The 19,620-nt window shown below is 36.2% G+C and overlaps 1 protein-coding gene across 1 annotated transcript in view; it reads left to right on the top strand.

Moving 5' to 3' along the window:
• The window catches only part of RPGR (retinitis pigmentosa GTPase regulator), a 38,729-nt gene extending 19,868 nt beyond the window's left edge, over positions 1–18,861 (top strand). The window contains exons 7-16 of the mRNA XM_042035232.1: positions 550–708; positions 7,534–7,689; positions 8,202–8,326; positions 9,478–9,657; positions 10,540–10,705; positions 12,010–12,116; positions 13,836–13,901; positions 14,947–16,779; positions 16,861–17,041; positions 17,138–18,861. Of these exons, the coding sequence (XP_041891166.1) occupies positions 550–708; positions 7,534–7,689; positions 8,202–8,326; positions 9,478–9,657; positions 10,540–10,705; positions 12,010–12,116; positions 13,836–13,901; positions 14,947–16,779; positions 16,861–17,041; positions 17,138–17,424 (3,260 nt within the window). The 3' untranslated portion in view covers positions 17,425–18,861. The remainder of the gene's footprint in view (positions 1–549; positions 709–7,533; positions 7,690–8,201; positions 8,327–9,477; positions 9,658–10,539; positions 10,706–12,009; positions 12,117–13,835; positions 13,902–14,946; positions 16,780–16,860; positions 17,042–17,137) is intronic.
• Positions 18,862–19,620: the final 759 nt, after the last annotated feature.

Genomic DNA, 19,620 nt, shown 5'->3' on the forward strand with positions numbered 1-19,620 from the left:
GAAGTTCCACCTGGACATGAGGAAGAATTTCCTTCCTGTGCAGTGACCAAGCCCTGGGACAGATTGTCCAGAGAGGGTGTGGAGCCTCCCTCACTGGAGATATTCCAGAACCTGATGGACACAATCCTGTGCCATGTGCTCTGGGATGACTCTGAGCAGGTTGATTTTCCATCGAATTTCCATGCAAAATTAATTTCTGTTTCAATTCATATCCTTACAGGCCACCTCAGTTGACTTAAATACTGATTACAGAGGAAATTATCACCTCTCAGAAGCAGGGTGTATAAGCTTTTGTTTCCCTTGGCTACATTCCTTGCAGGCTAAATATTGTGATTCTGAGCTTGGAGGGGACTAAAATCTAGCACCTTTGTGTCCCATCAAAGCAGAGTGCTTTTCACAGCTCTTTGGGCATTATACAAATATGTTAAGCTATCCTGTAATGTTCATACACCTTTCTGTCTTTATAATTTGTGTCTGCAGCAGTCTTTACAACCCATCCTTGCTCCTGAGTCTGTGCTGGAAACCATGTGCTCTTCTGTATTTTCACAGGAGATGGTGAACTCTATACTTTTGGAGAACCTGCGAATGGGAAACTGGGATTATTGCCTGAACAGCTGAAGAACAACAGAGTCCCACAGCCTGTACTGGGAATTATAGAAAAAGTTAATAAGGTTGCTTGTGGTGGAGAACACACAGTGGTGCTGACAGGTATGCAATTTAACTGGCTTTTCTTATAGCCCTATAACTGAAACTCAAGAATTTACATTCCACTGAAATGCTGGATGCTGTAGTGATCCTAACTGGAGCATCATCATACATCAAGGAGGTAGAAATCCATGTACCACCCAGTTAAGGCAGGTCTGTGCTGCACTGCCCATGTCCCTTGGCTGCAGGATGAACTTGGCCAGGTGATTTTAACAGAGGGGCTTCCAGGCAGCTCCTGGTTGATACCACTGGTTTCACCACTTGCCTGTCCTTGCCTTTATCTGAAACTTTAGCAGCAAGTTCCCATGTGAATGTTATTTTTATTCATTATAAAATGCTGAATTTATCAGTGTAAATGATGTATAGAGTTGTTTTGATTGTAAGAAAATCCTGTAAGGGCTCAAACTGGGGTAGCCTTCCATGGATGGGATCTGCACAGCATACTGGAGTCCTCTTCTATTCCACACAGCTCAGGATTCCCAGCCTCTGATGGGATAGAAAATTATTGATACCATCTTCTTTTTCTTTATAGTCTTAGCTCAAATAAATAGCATTTTAAGAGAACTTTACATAAAAAAGGCTGGGTGCCTTTCTTGCTGGAATTGTAATAAGCCAGCACTGCCTGGTGCAACACACATGATTGATATTTCTTTCCTCTAAGTAGCTTGAAATTGTTATTGCAGTGAGAGGGGAAATTCTAGAGGAAAGCTTCCATTCTGTAGTGAATTTAAATGCTCTTGAATATTTAGGAAAGTATGTAGGAAGTCACTTTTCAAGTAGCTTCACTATCTACTGGATGCCCAAATGGATTAAATATCTCTTATTGTGATGTAGAATTCGCTTGTGTCTTTGAGGAGAATCTTTAGCATAAATATGAAACTAGTGCAGGCATATACATTGGACATATTGTACAGGTTATGAAAATCACCAAATACAACTGTTACATACTGGTTCACAGGGCCACAAGTATAGTACTTGGAAAATGATGTGTATTACTGAACTCCTAAATAGTTGTCTGCCAGTGGTGACTTAGCTTTTCCAAAGCATACGTGCAAAGCACTGCCAGCCATTTCTTCCCAAAAGTTCTATCCTGACCTAGAGTGGTTTAGATGCAGGAAAGGTAAGTTTGACTTTGCCTGAAGATAGTTAAAAAGATATCAACTTTAGCTTGTAATGAATAAAATATGTGTAAAACTGTATAGCCTGTAATTATTTTCCTGCCAAAATGCAAAAGCTATAAAACCAAGTTTGATGTATAGATATCAGTCCTTAAATCTGTATTCTGAAGGTTCTCTGTAGTTGTCTCTTGTCAATCTTGTGATGTGCCTTCAAGGTTATGTAGCCAAACTTCCTAAAATATAAACTGAAAATGTAACTGAGGAAGATGGTGAATAATATGATGTGGTGTTGTACTGCAAGCCACTGAAAAGAGTAATGGTGGAAGCGAAATGCTGGGAAGGATTATGTGTAATGAGTCAAGCTGCAAGATTCTGGGTAGGTTAAAATTCCTTTGGGAAAACTATGAAGAGGAAATAGCAGGAGCCAATCCAGGAAATGCAAACATTTGTCTACATTTCAATGCCTTTATCTCCCTTTTTCCACCAATATACAGTCTTATCCTGGCAGTATTCTATGTCACAAAATAAATTTCTTTATGAGAAATCAGATTACCATTATTAGTGAAAAAACTGCCACAAATATGGGGCCAACATGTATAAATCATAGCATTATTTTATGAGTTACAAAGGGAAGTTTTGTAGAAAGAATTTGATTATCATTATTGATCATTTTTTAACCATAAATCTGAATTCAAGCAACAGATATTTTGACTTAATGGCACTTCATGTGATAAAAAATCATTATAACCAATGACTTAGAGAGATTTAGAAGAAAGATAAAGACCTGGATGCCATCATCATTATAGTGAAATCTGTACAAGAACTAGAACAAAGAGGGAAATACAAATGCCATAGAAAAAATGCAGTGAAGAAAATACCATAGTAAGTATGTATGTATGTAAGATTTACTTGCTTACGGAAATAAATTATTTAGTAGAAGGTAAAGAAGAAATTTGGTGCTGGCTGAGCTAGCAGTTGATGATCAAAGTGTTGAGTGCCAGATGATCTAGTTGAGTCACAAAAAGAGGAAAACTGTATCCTCCAACAAAATACATTTCCTAAAGTTTAATAGCTGTGATAAGAGTGAAAAGTCAGATAGATGTTTTTTTAATGTGATTCAGCTGTTATTAAATAGGTTACAGCTGTGGACTTCTGACCAAAACACTTCAAGTGAAAGAGTAGATGATAGTGGAAATACTGTCTTAAATGAAAGATACTTAGTCAGAAGTATTGGCATAGAGAAATTTTTCTGACTCAAAGAAAAATTTTTGGAAAAAAGTTGTGAAAAGAGATCACTATGGATACTAATAATTTTAAGTGAGTGTGATATACATACATTATTGGCTTTGCACCAGAAACTTTACTTGAAATCAGTCCTGAATTGCATCTTGAGGTCAAGTGGTGTGACCAGAAACTGAGAATTCTGATGATATATCTTTAAAGAGGAGCAGAAACATTTGCACCTCTTTTGAGCTCATTTTCAAAAAAATTAGGAAAGTAATACAATTCTGAAGAAATTCTGAATTTCATGTGTCATTCTCCGTGAAAATGTGTGCTGCTTGCCCTTAGTAACACAATATATACTGATGTGCATTTCATCCTTTCAGAGTCTTTCCAGTTTTTAAGGATGTGACATTTCAGTCTTGGGAAACAAGAACTGAGTGTGTGACTATTGAATATTCCCCTGCTTCATCTATCTCATTTAACATAGCAATAGCACAGGAGAAAATGTCATATGGAAAAACTGTTTCACATCTTGGCTCATTTCTTGACATCATTTCTACTCAGGGTTTATCAAATTAGAAGAAAGCATAATTCAGTTATCTTACAGAGTACAAAGCAAATTTCTTCCTGACTCTCATGTGTAATTAGTCTATTCCAAAGCACTTCATTTGATTCCTTTTTTATGACTGTTATCTATTCTATTGGCAATTTTGTGTGGTAAGAACCACTGTAATCTGGGTTATTAAATCAAGGTACTGTTCGGAATCTCTACAACAAGTATCAGAGTAAAAGGTAGAAAGTATATATTAAAATAATTCTTTGGGGTTTTTTGCTCTGAAATTCCAAAATGGGAAACTCAGTTATTTTTCCCAGAGAAAAAGAATTAAATTTTTGAGAGCAGTAATTTAGAAAAACCCAGTTTTTAAACACTGGTTTTAGAAATGTTGAGTATGGTATTGGAAACCATCTTCTTTGCAAGCCTTATTGCTACTTCTGCCTTTAATATTTGCAATTGTTCTAGACAATAAACAGAATTGCATTTAAAAATTCTGTCATGCAAAATCTGGATAGCACAAAGCTATTCATTTCATAGCAGTCAGTCAGCAAGTCCAAGAAGATCCTATCCTCATCCCAGATTCGTTCTCTCAGAGACTGAAAAAAAATGCACTGACTACCCCCAACGCTTGCAGATACTTCCTGCTGCAAATGAAAGCTCTTGTCATCACTTTCAAATGAAATATGGGAGAGCAGCAATCACAATTTGTGTGCTTTTTTCAGTAAGGTGTTTTAAAAGGTAGAAAAACAATAAATGTGAATCTAGAAACTGGAGAAGAAGAAAGAGATGATTTGGAGTGGCCTTAATATCTTGCAGTTTTTTTCAGATGGTGACAGATCCTCTGGGAATATTTTTTTTTCTATAAAAGGATATATTACTTCCTTTCATTCTCTGAAAGGAAGGAAAGCAAAGATAACTCTTCAGAGGAAAAAGTGAAGCAGACCTTTGAGAATAGAATGTTTGACATAAGAACATTAGTGCATTAGTATGTAAAATGTTGGATTTTTCATCTTCTGTCTCAAGGTCTTTTAAAAAGAAAACAAAGCCAAGACACCCTTTTGAAAGAGGACAAAAAGGATGTCAAAGCTCTACCTTTTCCTGACAGAACTCACGATTCAGACCATGTAGGATTATAAGATTTTTCAAACCATTCTTAAGTCTGTATACTATTTATACTGAAATCCCCAAATCCAGTTACTAACTCTGGTAATACTGAACATTGTGTTGACAGCAGATTTTTTGCAGTAATAGTTTTATTCATAAGCTGTTTAAAAAGAAATCTATTGTGAGTGAATAGTTCATTGGCATAATAGTTATAGTAGAAGTAGTAATAATAATAGTAATAATAATATTCAGGGGAAATGAATTTATGTGGACAGGCCACCAAGATGATTAGAGGGATCCAGCACCTCCCCTATGAGGAAAGGCTGAGAGAATTGGGGTTGTTCAGCCTGGAAAAGAGAAGGTTCTGAGCTGATCTAATTGCAGTCTCCAGTACCTGAAGGGAGCCTACAAGGAAGATGAAGAGAGACTATTTACTAGGGCTTGGCATGACAGGACAACAGGGAATGACTTCAGACTGAAAGAGAGTAGCTTTAGATTGGACATCAGGAAAAAATTCTTTACTGTGAGGGTGGTGAGGCCCTGGCACAGATTGCCTGGAGAAGTTGTGGTTGCTGCATGCCTGGGAGTGTTCAAAGCCAGGCTGGATGGGGCTCTGAGCAGCCTGCTCTAGTGAAAGGTGTCCCTGCCCAAAGCAAGGGGTTGGAACCAGATGACCTTTAAGGCCTCTTCCAACCCAAACCATTCTATGATTCTGTGTTTCTGTGATACAAGCATAACTGTCTGTTTCATTTTTAGGAAAATGGATTTTTTGACTTCATCTGTAGCCTTAGATACATAGCAGGGAATACATGATTCTGAAAAAAATTCTTTGAGCTCCCACAATCTTTCAGCAAATGGCATGTTTAAAAAAAATATGAAAGCTATTGTGAGAGTGATTTTTGCCTAGGATTTTTGCCTATGTGGATTTTTGCCTAGGACTATTTTATTGATAGTGCAAAGGGTCACGAAGATTACAAAGATGCCTGCAAAGGTGGAAGATAACACAGATACAGGGAAATATCTCTGCTCTTCCAAAAAGAGAAGTGTAGGAAGTAAAGAAGCAACTCTTCTAGCACTCAGGTGTTGGAGGTCACTTGCAACAGCAGACCCACTGTCTTCTGTGTAAGCTCTGAAACCATTTCTCCCCATCCTCCACGGGCCCTCTCATGGGCTGCTGCTGTGTTCAGAATGATTGGCCTTTTTCCTCATCTTCAGTAGAAACAGGAAATAAAAAATGCTCTGCACTTTTAAAGTTAACATTTGAGGAAATCTTCCTCTCAACACAAATGCAGAGGACACTGCATGTTTCATACTAACATTAAAGAAAAAAAACTCGAAGTTTGCTCAAAGTAATTATGTTAATCAGATAAAGCCATATAGTTACAAGATCTGTCAGTTTCCAAAGAATTGTTAAAACAAATGCAGTACTTCTAACCAGAATTTATGGAATCAGCATCCTGAGAAAGCAACTTGCCAAAACAAAGATGATACTTTTTTTTCTTAAAGAAAACTCCTGTCTTTCAGGTGTAGTTTCTTGATTCTTATGCAGGAAGTCTAAATACTACAGGAAAGTTCTGACTTCTTTTACTTTATTAAGTTCTGGAGAAGGTGTTGCTTTCTTGCACTAGAATTTCCAGCAGAGGGAGCTTTACTATTACATTTAGTAAAAAAACCAGATTTACTCAATATTTTTCATCTACAATTTAAAAAACTGTGAGACCATTGGGCTTTTTTTTTTTTTCTTTTATGCTGTGAATTCATGACATCTTAGTATGGAACAATTTAAAAGGAACAGAAAGGGCAAAGACCTTCCTAGAAAGAACATTTCCGTATGTAGTGTTACTATTTCATCACACTTCCTTTGAAATAGGAAAGTTCTTTTTACTTAAAATGGAATATTTTTTGTTTTTCATGATCTTTCCAATTTTTTAATAATAGTTTTTCAAGTACTTTAAGTAGAATTACTCTCACTTTTCCTTTGTTGCCTACATGCAAAAAAAAAAAAGGGGCAGAAAGTAAAATTCTAGGAAAACTTCTTTTTTCCCAAAAAACTTCTCTGTTCAAGCATGACCTCATCAAGATTTCCAAGCTTCACAATCTTCCCCTGCTGTGATGGACTGCCAGGGATGGACACACCAAGAATCTTTAATGCTTTGGAGAAGCTCTTATTTTTCCTGGCACAGACAGTCCATTAAACAGATAAAATATAAATGTGGAAAGATGATTATTCTGTCACAAGATAACAGAATTATAGTGTTGCCTGTATCTATTGCAGGGCTGATTTAGTAGCTGAACAGAATACTGAAACCTATTCTGTTACTGTTCCAGTCTCTTACATACAAATTAGTAGTGGTTTAAAGAGGTCTTGTCTATTAATTTTACAGTCATACAGTGCACATGGAGGTAATGAGAAATTAAGATGAGGCTATTGTGAAAATGCATATATATGTATAAACACTGTGGTCTTGAATTGATTGTAGTATGTAAATTCCCATACATTTTTTTAACTTTGCTTAGTGTACATATGATCAGTGAACTATTTTGCATTTATGTTAGAAAATATATAGCATGTTGAACCATTTAAAATTCTTTTCTATATATACTTCAGTGCTTCAATTCCTGTTTTTTTTATTTTGTTGTATGTTATTAATTGATAAATGTAATTGATTAGTTGGTACATTTTTTAATTGATTAAACATGGTTTTTTATGTTGTTTATGTCAGTGGCCTTCCATTTGGCTAATAGAACATAGGTTATTATATAAATAAATAAACAAATCTATACATATCAACATATTTGTTGTTAATTTTGCCTGTATGATTTCAGAGACAGATGTTTATACTTTTGGACTTGGACAATATGGGCAGCTGGGACATGGAACTTTTGTGTTTGAAAGTTCGGTACCGAAGTCTGTGAAACACCTGAAGAGGCATAAAATATGTAACATTGCATGTGGGGAAAATCACACTGCTGTGATAGCAGGTATGGGAGTGCAAAATTCTGGAAGCACTTCTGGCAACTCTCTGTTATACTGCAAAAGCTTTCCTTGTACAATGAGCAGTAGCAGACATATCCATTACTGGTTCTAAAGGTGAAATGATCCAGTGAAAAAGCTGGATTTGATAGGAATTTCTGATTCACAGCCATGCCATGCATAACTCTCTATCTCCTGGGGAATTATAACCTCATAATCATGCCTTGCTAACAAATATTCTTGTTTAGAAGCCTTTGTTTTTCTGTACAGTTTAAATATTATTATTTTGTTGAGGTGTTTTTTTATGAATTGTCTAGACCAACATGTCAGACAGTACTTTGTCTGAAAACATACATATATTTTAATTATATTCATCTGTTGAAGATCTAAAAATAATTGTTCAGGTTTTGCTTTTGGAAGAGAAATATTCATTACTTTCATGGCCTGTTACTTTGTAATGGTTCTGTCCTGGTTTTGTATTGAATCTTTGTTTTAACATCCTTTTTATTCCCACATGCAGAGAATGGCCTCATGTTTACTTTTGGAGATGGACGACATGGCAAGTTAGGCTTTGGAGAAGAGAGTTTTACAAATCTGTTTGATCCCACTTTGTGTTACAATTTCTTGAAGTTCACGGTCCTTTCGGTAAAACTTTGGTTCATTCTTCTCAGACACCAAGATATTTTATCTCTTAATGAAATAGATTATTAATGAGAGCTGAAATCTCATTATAGAATTCTTTCTTTCTATAACATTTAATTAGTGGACAACACAAACTGAAGGAAAGAGGGAATTACATAGGCTTATCAGTGTTCATTTAGTTTAGAATGTCTTTGACTTGGGCTACACATACAGATTGCTTTTTAGGGTTTTATTCAGTACTCTTGTGCTATGGTGTTTTGGTCTTTAGAGATGTGGTAGTTTACAAACTGAATTACTTACTGCTCTTAGATGGTTGGAAGTATGGGGAAATTTATATCTTTTCTGCAAACAACAGAGAGTCATCTTTTCAATTTTGACAATTTTTGTACACGGGGATATTTCTAAACCTTAAGAAAATTTGAGGTGTTGGGGGTTTTTAACTTAAACCTCACAAGAAAGCAGGAGTAGTCTTTTCTTTTGAGAATTGTGTAGGGAAGTTTTTTCATCTGCTTCTTGAGGTGTAGAAGAAATAAATGTCACAGAATTGTCAGCATCAAAAATCCTATGTGACTCAGGATTGAATAAAATTTGGGACAAAATCTGTTGATCACTTCTGTTTGTTTACTGGAATTAGAAGTGAAAGTAGTTTCATTGGAAGCAGTGAGTGTTTTAAACCTTCTAAAACATGAAACCTCTGATCTTTATGTAATAATATTGTGTCTATTGGAATGTGTAAGATTTGCTTTACATTTTGTGGATTTTGTGATAAAACATTTAGGTTTGAGTCCCTGAAACTATCAGAATTGCTCTCATTTGACTTGTATCAAAATAATTAGCTAAAATCTCTTGAAAGTCAGTGGAAATATCTTTGCTATCTCCCGTATCAAAAATTTGATAGACCTGTCTTTTGTTCTGTTCAATACAAATATATTGTATTTAACAAAGAAGAAGTGAACATAGATCACTAGTCATTATTAAACATAGTTAAGTACTTTTATCTTGCTGGTGTAATTAGGAAGTAAATTTGCAACCATTTGGTATGTCTTACTTTTATTACATTTTTTCTTATAATCTAAGCCCATAGAGATGATTGTAAGAAAAGTGCATCCTTGATATATGCAAATGAAGTAATCAGATCTTTTTTTGAGCTGTAGGTTGCTTGTGGTGGTTGTCACATGCTGGTTTTTGCTGCTCCAAGACCTAAAGGATCTGAAGTAATCTTGGAAGATTTATATGAGCCTCATTTGACTGCTACTATCCCTAAAACAAGCGGGGACTTTGTACTAGCAAACACTTTGCAATTATCAGCAGCACGAATAAGACGTCGAGAGAGGGTGAGTTCAGAGCTGGTTAGATTTGCCATACTTCTTTCAGGAAACAAAATCACTTTTAAAGCAAAAATCACAGCATATACCAAGCAATTAAATATATCTTCTTGAACTGTATAATTTTAATGTATGATGTAAAAAATATGTATTTACCCTGATCCCAAAAACTGACGCAGGAGAAAAACAACAGCTATCGGTCAGATTTTGCTTGCCTATTTCTGTGAGAGAGATTCAAATGGAGTTTGTAATTTTTTTTGTTCTAAAATGTAGAACCTGTTCATTTTCATTTTGTAAACTATCTTAGAAATACTTTTAAAAGAATAGTAAGAACCTGGCTCTTTTGCTCTTCCGAGTCCTTGAATATATTAAACAATTTCATAGCTTCTAAAATATCAAAGAAGAATATTAGATGTAGTTACTTAAAATATTACTTTTTGCTCTTTTATCCCCGCTACACATTCTATGTGATTTCCTTAAACATCACAATGAGTTGGAAAATTTCACTTACCTGTCTGAGAACTAACTCTACCAAGACCTGAATTTATTCTGTAAAAATGTATTGACGTTGTGGATTAAATACGTTGATGTTATTTGAGGGACTAGTTTTTAATTTTAAATAAATTAAAAAAAAAAAGGTCTTTTTCTCCTTCGTTTATATTTTAGGCTTGCTTGAAATCATTGCATAGAAATGATTTTAAAAATCCCACTATGTACCTGCCCACTTTTTAGGACTACAAATAATTAAAATATTAAGGATATTTGTTCCTGCTTATTAAGTTGCAACACTATCATCAGCTAAATGCAAGTTCCACTGCTGAGTATGAGATATTGCTTATGTTTTGTTCTTCTACCCTTTTTCTCAACCTATTGTTTTTTAATCTTCTAAAGGAAAGGTCACCAGAGCAGTTTGTTCGAATGGCACAAACTCTGCCTCCAATGGGGGAAAGCTTCTTAAAATCTTCATTGCCTGTGACAAGCAACACCAGCCCATTCTGGTTTTTTGCAACAAGTCATCCTAAATCTGAATCTCTGAGGGATGGAGACCATGAAAAAGGTGAAGTGTCCCCGCATCTTGCTGCTGTTTTCTGATAAGAATGGTTTGACTCTCATCATTCATAAACAAATGTTCAGTTTGAACATGAAAGAAGGTTCAGGTTCAGTCTCACCTCAGGTGGGCCTGGCAGCACACAGACATGAAAGCTGAGAAATGCAGACAAAAATTGCCTCACACTGTTCATGTCTGCAAAACAAGTGTAAAGATTTAGAGGAGGCTTGAGTGAAAGAAATACAACTTATAAACTGTACCAGTGGCTCCTTGAGCTTTTAGAAATAAGATTCACAAAAATGCTGTAAGAACATTAACTGCTTACTTCATTTTCAAGGAACAAAAAGGAATTACAGAAAAAAAGAGTTAGGAACAGTCTTAAAGACATAGGTAGGCCTACAAGGAACTTGGATAAGAAAAGATAAGAAAAGAGGTCTACTAATTCTTAGAGGACCTTTTTTCTTCACTTGGAAATGCAAAAGTGCTCCTTGCTCTTTATGTAAGATGATAAGGATTTATAATAATCAAGCTAATGGAGAAGTCTGGATAACGGTAACACAGCACTGGACCTTTGCATTCTCTAGAGCAGTTCTGGACTTCTCTGGGTTCCTGGGCATGTGTGATTTCCTGGGAAGAACAATGCTGAAGAGTGCAGGATGCAGTGCTTCTGTGTAAGAGTTAGCTCAGATTTACCGGACAGACAAATCTAATTTGAAAATAAGTAATTCATAGAATGAAGACGATTATTCTTAAATCTGCCAGCAGGTCCATTAGCATTTCTGGTTCCAGGAAAGCAATGCAGTGAAATCTGAATTTCCTTTAGAGTCTTCTTAGGCCTAAAAGCTCAGTTTTTGTGCTGTGTTAAATGGTCATAGACCTTATGAGCTTAATGATGTAGGGACATTTTTACGATGCTGCATTAAACTCACTATCTCTCCATCCATTACATAATGTGCAATGGAGATAACATGACTGCAGCTGATTTGGTCTAATTGTTGCACTATTTTTAAAGAGATTATCCAAAAGAATCTTTGTCCCATGTAATATTTAGGCTGTGAAAGCCCGCAAAAATGGTCAGAGATCTACAGTGCACTGAGACCAGATTGCTGAGCTACCTCTGTTGTTAATACTGATGAAAGGAGATGGAAGTGTTTCTGCTGTGTTTTAGGCCGAGGGGATGAAGAATCTGAGGACTTCACTTCTATGTCAGTAAAACAGAAATAATCTCTATTTTATAAGAGTGGACTGTTGTGTTTGCTATACAGCGCTTGTTCCTATGACATTTTTTTATTTCCCCCTCTTTTACCTTGTAGAAAATAATCATCAAAAAGAAAAACCTGGTAAAGTCTCTGCAGAACAAGATTCAGATAATGAAAATATTGACAGAAACCTTGGAGATACAACTGACATCCTGAATATGGTAATATATTCCAATAATGAATCTGTAATTCAGTAATTTTTATGCAGGGCTAGACAAAGAAGCTAAATTGTGTTTCAGGTTCTAATACAGAATTCCCGACTAGCCCAGAACATCATATGTGACAACAAGTACTGACACACTGTTAAATGAGCATGCATTTTATATCATCATTATCCAGTGCTAAAATATGTTTTAATTTTCCAAGTAATATTGTGGTATGAGATTGAAGCAGTCCAAGTAGTGCAGTGCCACCCCATGCCTTAGCTCTGGAAATCAGAAAGAAAAAGAAAAGGATGCTGGAGGCCACATGGGGATCTCTATCTCTGACCTTGCTTTTCTTGATGACTTCCAACAGAGAATTACAGGAAATTAAGCAGAAGAGCATCTTTTCCTGTTTTGAGAAGAGGTTTTTTAGTACAGGTGGATCATATCAAAGGGAAAGCCAAAATGCAGACAATTCGATTATTTGGTGATCCCCCAGCTTGTTCCTACATATTTCTTTTATTTAAAACACATGTTCACCTTATCACTTGTACAACTTTCTAAAACATTTTGTTCTCTCGGCAGACAGGACATGTCCTGGCCTTAATGCAGCCACAGTTAGCCTGGAAGGATTGCACATTTTACAGGAATTACTTTTTGTTTGCATTTAAAAGTATTTAGTAACTGAACAATCTGTTTGTGCATGCCATTTATTTAACATTATAAGACTCTATTTTTGATTTACAAGAAAAAAATGTTATCAGATCCAACGCTCAGCATGTCCTTCATTAATTTACTGAAGCGTTATTTACATATTGCTCACTTTATGTGCTAGACTTCCTTCTCTGTTTTGGTTTTATACCTATTGTGAATCAACTTTAAAACATTTAAAAAAATTTTAAACATAAATTTGAAAAAAAGCCCATCAGGCAAACTTGTCAAAATACAAAATAAATGATTGCTCTTCTTGGATCTGAATGAAAACAATCTGTTACAACATAGTTTTTTCAATTTTTCTAGACTGTGGCAACATACATCTTATTGACACGTGACAAGAGGAGGAAAAAAATTTAATGTCATATTGATGATGCAAATTATTAGGAGTCTGAAACCAGAGCTGTCCATGCTCACTGTGTTGAAAAAGAATATGGGGGTTAGACCATGAGCAGTTAACAATCAACAGCAGAGAATATTATCTTGTCATTTGGAATATATGGGAAGGGATGAGCAAAATTTCATTATATATTCCCACCTAGTAGTATTCTATGTTGCCTTTTGGTTTTTGCTTTATGTGGAAGACATAAAGGTATTAGACTCCAAGGAAAATGTCTCCTGTGTAACGTTTCTTTGAAGTTGTTCTTTCAAGGATGTGGTACCAAACTGGATGTTGAATTGAAGGCTGTGATGATAAGGGAGTAAGGTTGTATTTGTAATTTCACAGTGAGTGGAATGTGGATCTCAAAAGTGCCTGTGGACTCTAAGAAAGTGCAAATGTAGCATTCAGTCTCTAGAGACAGTTTGGGTGTTGACATCTGTTCACCACTCTCTTTAGAAGCAGTGAATGAAGGAGTGCAAGTGAAGCAGGTGAGCTGAATGATCACACAGGCTGGTCTCAACCTGACTGTGCAGTAATATTAAAATGTTCATAAAATAGCTCTGTTTAGTAGAACTGGGCTTTGATGGTGCATTCCATAGTAAATATATTTATTTTTTTAATAGAGATCTTATTTTTTGCAGACACATGCAATGAAGTTGAGTCCTGGTGACCGGTCCTTAAAATTATCCCCACTCCAAAAACAGAAGGTACTGTAACTAATTACATATCTATGTACTTATACTGATATTTAAGGAATCTGCAATTCTTGTATTGTCCTAGTACTTCATTATTGTGCTTTGAGTTCTCAAAAAGCCAGGAAAATGTTATAGACCTCCTCTTGCTAATTTTCTGAATATCCATGATCTAAAATTCTAAGAAGCTGCACGAAGGCAGAGAGGATTTGGGCAGGCACCTAGAACTCCACATATCCAGTGTAGCTTCAGATGAGAGTATAATATTCCCGTAGTTTAAGGAGCAAACTATCATATACATACTGTTACTTCAGGCAATAACACACATTTCTACTGGTTTGTTGATAGGAAAATATTTTGGGGCACAGTGTAAATAAAGATTTTATTTACAGATATTCACAATGAAGTATATTTAAAGTAGCAATAATAATAGTTTTAATTATGAAATTAAAGTACTTTGTAATACCTTCCTATTTCACTCCTAAAGTGATCCCAGCTTTTCAGCATTTTGTTATATTTCTTCATAATTTTGTTTTAGATTTTAAAAGTTATTCTGCAGAATTTGTTATATAAGTATAAAATTTAAAGCAGAAAGACAATAGATTTTGAAACTTCTTAGAAAGGCCATAACAGTGAGTGCATCAGAAGATTTCCAAAGGAAGAAGGTGTAAGAGAACTGCACTAATTTCCTTCTGCTTGCACAGCCTCGTGCATCGCCCCTGCTCTGTTTTATGGGATGTGGTACTGGCTGGACAATTCTTGCTGCATTTCCTTGATGTGCTTGGATAGTGAGAAAGGTGTAGCACTACACTGATCATTAACAGGATGTTACATTCTTCTAATACATGCACTTCATTTCATGTGAAATGTTTACAATACGTTTAAAATATGTAAATTCATTTCATGTGAAATATTCTACCTTTGATGCTGTCTTTTAATCCCCTCTCACAAATTGTTTCTTTTCTTGTTCAAATGCTTTTGTAATCTTTTTCTTTTGCTGCCATTTGTCTTTAATGCTTTTTTTCTTTCTTTTTAATTTTCTGCTTCTCATGTGGAATAGAAGAACAAAAAAAATGTGAAACTGAAAAGAGATGGTAAGGGTGGGCTGAAAAATAAGGATTTTGACTTCACAAAGAAGGGCTCAAAATTGGAGTCTGGCTCTTTACTAAAGCAGTCCTCACTTTCAGAGTCACCTGGACAAGATTTAGAAAAGACTAGTGCCTTTGTAGGGAAGCCTGTGGCCAAAAAAAGTATAAAGAAAGGTAAATCTGAGCATGCACAAGGTGATAGTACTTTGAAAAGTGGTGCTCAAGAAATTACTGGGGACAAAAGCGTATTAGTGAAAAGGGAAAAAGAATATGTGGAAAATCCTGAATTTTTCAGAGATGATGCAACTTATAATCTTCCCACTGAAAATCAAATTCTGACTGAAAAAATAAATTCTTCCAATAAAAAGCCAAAAGCTGTTAAATCTAAGCAATCCCTTAAAATAGAAGTACTTCCTTCTGCTCCCAGGGATACACCCCAGACTGTTTCATTAATTGTACAAGAACACAGTCCTGCTAAAAACCAAGGGAGTCAAGAAACAACTGAAAGTCAAAACAAAATAAAGGATGGTGTTGAAAAATCTGACAGGTGTGAAAGAATATACATCAGAGGAGAAGAAAGTAGTGCAGAACAGAGGGAGCTTAAAAAAAAGCATCAGTTTTTGAAACAAATATCTGTAACTTCATCATCGTCTTCAACTGAGGAAAGTACTAATGATCTCCAAAAATATATACTTAAGGAAAAGGTCTACTATGAACACAGAGTTGTCCAGAGAACAGTAGAAAAAGTGAAACATTTGGACTTAGAAAAAGAAGACAGTGAGCTTGAGGAGACGCAAGCTACAAACAATGAGAAAGAATGTGTAGAACAGACTGATTTTAAAAGCCTGAATGAGGCAGAAACAAGTTCTAATGATGAAGGCAGGCCATTAGAAATTAAGAAGGAGGAGGAATCTGATCAGGAGGAGGAGAGTGAAGGCAGTGAAAAGGGTGAAAGCGAAAAACTAGATGAAACAATTAATAGTGAGGGTAAACTAGGGGAGGAAGAAGAGAGTGAGGTTAAAAAAGATAGAGATGAAGTTTCAGTAGAAAAAGATGAAGAGGAAAAAGATAACGAGGAAGAAAATGAAAGAGAGGAATCACAGGCTGAGAGAGACAGTGAGAATGAGGGGGTAGAGGAGATTGAGGAGGTCAGTCAGCAAGATGGCAAAGATCAAGGAGATGAGCAAGGCAGGTTGATGGAGGAAGAAGAAATGGTGAGTGAGGGAGAAAAGGAGGATATGGAGGAGAAATATGAGAAAGAGGAAGGCACTGAAAAAGAAAAGGAGGAACAGGTTAAAAGTGAGGGAAGAGATGAGAGTGAGGAAGGAGGGGAAGATAGAGAGGGAGAGGAAGAAGAAGAGGTAGAGTCAGAAGAGGAAGGAGAAGATGAAGAGGAAGATGAAGAAAACAAAGAAAGGGAGAATGAAAAAGACAAAGAGGGTGAAGAGGAGGAGTTGGAAGAATCATTGGCAGGGAGGGAAGAAGAGGTATCTGAAGAAGAACATGATGAGGAAGATGCAAATATGAAAACTAAGGAAGTGGGTGAGGATGGAGCAGAAGAGAAAAGAGAAGATGAGAAAGAGGAAGGAACAGAGGCAGAAGCAGAAGAGCAGGAGGGGGAAGAAGATGAAAAGGAGGAAGAGGAGGGGGAAGAAGAGGAGGGGGAAAATGAAGAGGAAGGGGAAGATAAAGAAGAGGGAGGAGTGGAAGAAGATGAGGGAGTAGGAGAGGAAGAAGAGAGTGTTGGAGAAGATGAGGGAGAAGAGGGAGTGGAAGAAGAAGAGGAAGATGAAGAGGGAGAAGGAGTGGAAGCAGAGGGAATGGAAGAAGAGGGAGATGAAGCAGGAGAGGAAGAAGAGGTAGAGGAGGGAGAAGAGGGAGGGCAGGAAGAAGGAGAAGAAGAAGGAGAAGGGGAAGAGGGGGAAGAAGAAAAAGGGCAAGAGAGTGAGCAGGAAGAAGAAGAGGAAGAGAAGGAAGAAGAAAAAGGGGAAGAGGGTGATGAGGAAGAAGAAGAAGGAGAGGGGGAAGAAGAAGAGGAAGAGAGGGGAGAAGAAGAAGGGGAAGAGGGTGAGGAGGAAGAAGAAGAAGGGGAAGAGGAAGAGGGGAGAGAAGGTGAAGAGGGAGAGGGGGAAGAAGGAGAAGAGGAGGAAGGGGATGTAGGAGAGGAGGAAGAGGATGAGGGAGAAGAAGATGAGGATGAGGAGGAAGAAGGAGAGGAAGAGGAGGAAGAAGGAGAGGAAGAGGAAAAACCAAAAGATAAAAGAAAAAATTATAGCAGTAAACTTCCAGAAAAGAAAAGCAAACCCAGGAAGCCAGAAAAGACAGAAAGTGCTGCTTTACCAAACATCTCTAGACAAAACATGAAGTCCAAACGTCATGTAGCAAATGGTTTACATAATTCAGAACAATTTTGGAACAATGTGCTACCTCATTATTTAACACTAAAGTAGCATAGACTACTGGAGATGCATTTTAAGCCTATTCAGGAAACTTTGGAACTATGGAAGACTGATTTTGATTACTTAAAAGAAACTTTTCATGGAATCAAAGCATATTATTATGCATAAGTGCCAATTTCTTGAAAAAGACTGAAGAACTTCTATGAGAGAAATCATACTTTCTCGACACAATCATTTTCACAATCATGTTTATCACATATGATATATAAAAATATTAATTGCTGAGGAGGTAGACTGTGTTTGCCTCTTAATTAAAGTGCAATGTCATGCTGAAAATGAGTTCTACATTGTAACAGTGTAATCTTTGCCTTTGAATCAGCAATACACCAATTTAGTTACAGGACAATTTACTTGACCATGTGCCTTACATGAAAGGAGTTTCAGTAAATCAGCAGATGTACCTATTTTTAAATTTTGGTATCACTCCATAATTTATTCCCCCTACTTTTATTCTCTTCATACATTGGTGAAACGTTCAAGTACTTAAATTAAAGAAAGAACAAGTTGCCAAATTTACGTGGCTCAGTGGATGGAAGGTAAGTGGAGATGCAGGCCTGGGTAAGTGATGGCCTGGGATTTTTCAAGGGCCTTATGGCTGACTTCTAATTTTGGTGTTAGCACACAATTCTGTGCAAAAAGACACACACAGATCTCAGAATCTGGCCTAGATTACATTAGAGTTCAGGGATAATTTTTTAATATCACACTTGGTGATTAGATAGAATTAAGAATTTGAAATATACACCTGTAAACATTTTTTATTTGTTTATACTGTGCCATACACAAAAGATTCTATTTCTTCCTATGAAAGACTACATCACATTAATCCCCTAACTCTGAGGTACTCAAGGAGGGGAATAAATGTTGTTGCTGTGTAAAACACATATATGTTTTCAGGATCAGATCTAAAGCTTCTCCTCATTGGAAGAGATTTATGGTTTTCCCTTCTAAAAAATCCTATCTGTAAGTCCAAAATAGGTAAACCAACAAGCCAGATGGAATACCAAAGAAAGTGGCAAGAAAGTCTTAATTTTTTTTTTGAAAAAACAAAGTTAATACTTTTGAAGTTTCCTTAAAATACACAAACAAATTTTGCAAATTATTTCTGTCAGACAATGCATCACTCTTTCAGCCATTAGGGACTGAACTGGCAAATGAAGAGAGAGGGGCTCATCATGCAGCATTGTTACTTGAATATTATGCCAATGGGTGGTCTGAGAAATTTTTGTAAACTGATCTCAGCATTGACATTCTGTAAAAAAATAGTTACTTAAACCCTACTTGAAAATGAGGACAGAAGAAGAAAGGAATCAAAATGAGTAAATGTCATTCAGTAAAAATGTGAATGGAATCAATACTTATGTTGAGATTATGAAACATTTTAATATTGTTTTGTAAGATACTGGCATTAAACGATCTTTGACACGATGTCTCCAGAATTTATTTTCTAAAAAGCCTGTAGTAGATCAGTAGTTTTCCAGTAAATTCTAGTCCAGGTCCATCCCTTCTGCCTCACTCACCCCTTCCATATACATTACATTTGAAGGTAAGATCACTTCAGTCACATGCCATGACCAACTACAGCAAAAAGTTAGCCCAGTGACTGTATTTTGTCCCTGTGAAATTTGTTTCAAACTTTGGAATTCTCTGGAACACATTGTCTTGACATCAGCATGTGTCTCTGCAACAGGGTAACTATCCTCATACTCTGTTAGAGAATATTTTATCCGTTAAATGCCCTTCCCAAAAAATCAGCTCGCTCTAACAACAGAGCCATCGGTTTATTTTGCCAGTGTGCTGTGTCATCGCTGAACTCCTCTGAAAACACTTCCTTCTGAAATTAAGTGGGACTATGATGTTTTATCTTTATTGGGAAAGATTAGGATGTTACTGTGATTAAACCTAGAGTAATATTGAAAACTATTTTTATAGGCCTAAAACTGGATTTCTTGGATATGACATCTACTTTTTTGTGGTTCTAGAATTCGTTGTTGGAAGAAAACTGTGCTGTGAAAAAAGAAAGAACCCTGTTATTCCTAGTAAAAAGTATTTCCTAGAGAGAGAGAGAAAAAAGTGAGAGCATTTTAAAGCAAGTGATTTCCAATGCCATGTAGGAATGGCACTTCATTTACTTTACTGCTGCAACATTAGCTGCAGCATTTAACGTAAATTCTTAGGCAAATGGGG

Source organism: Corvus kubaryi, unplaced genomic scaffold, assembly GCF_017639235.1.
Source record: "Corvus kubaryi isolate FWS band 111438036 unplaced genomic scaffold, C.kubaryi_AGA036_p1.0 133, whole genome shotgun sequence".
NCBI lineage: Eukaryota > Metazoa > Chordata > Aves > Passeriformes > Corvidae > Corvus > Corvus kubaryi.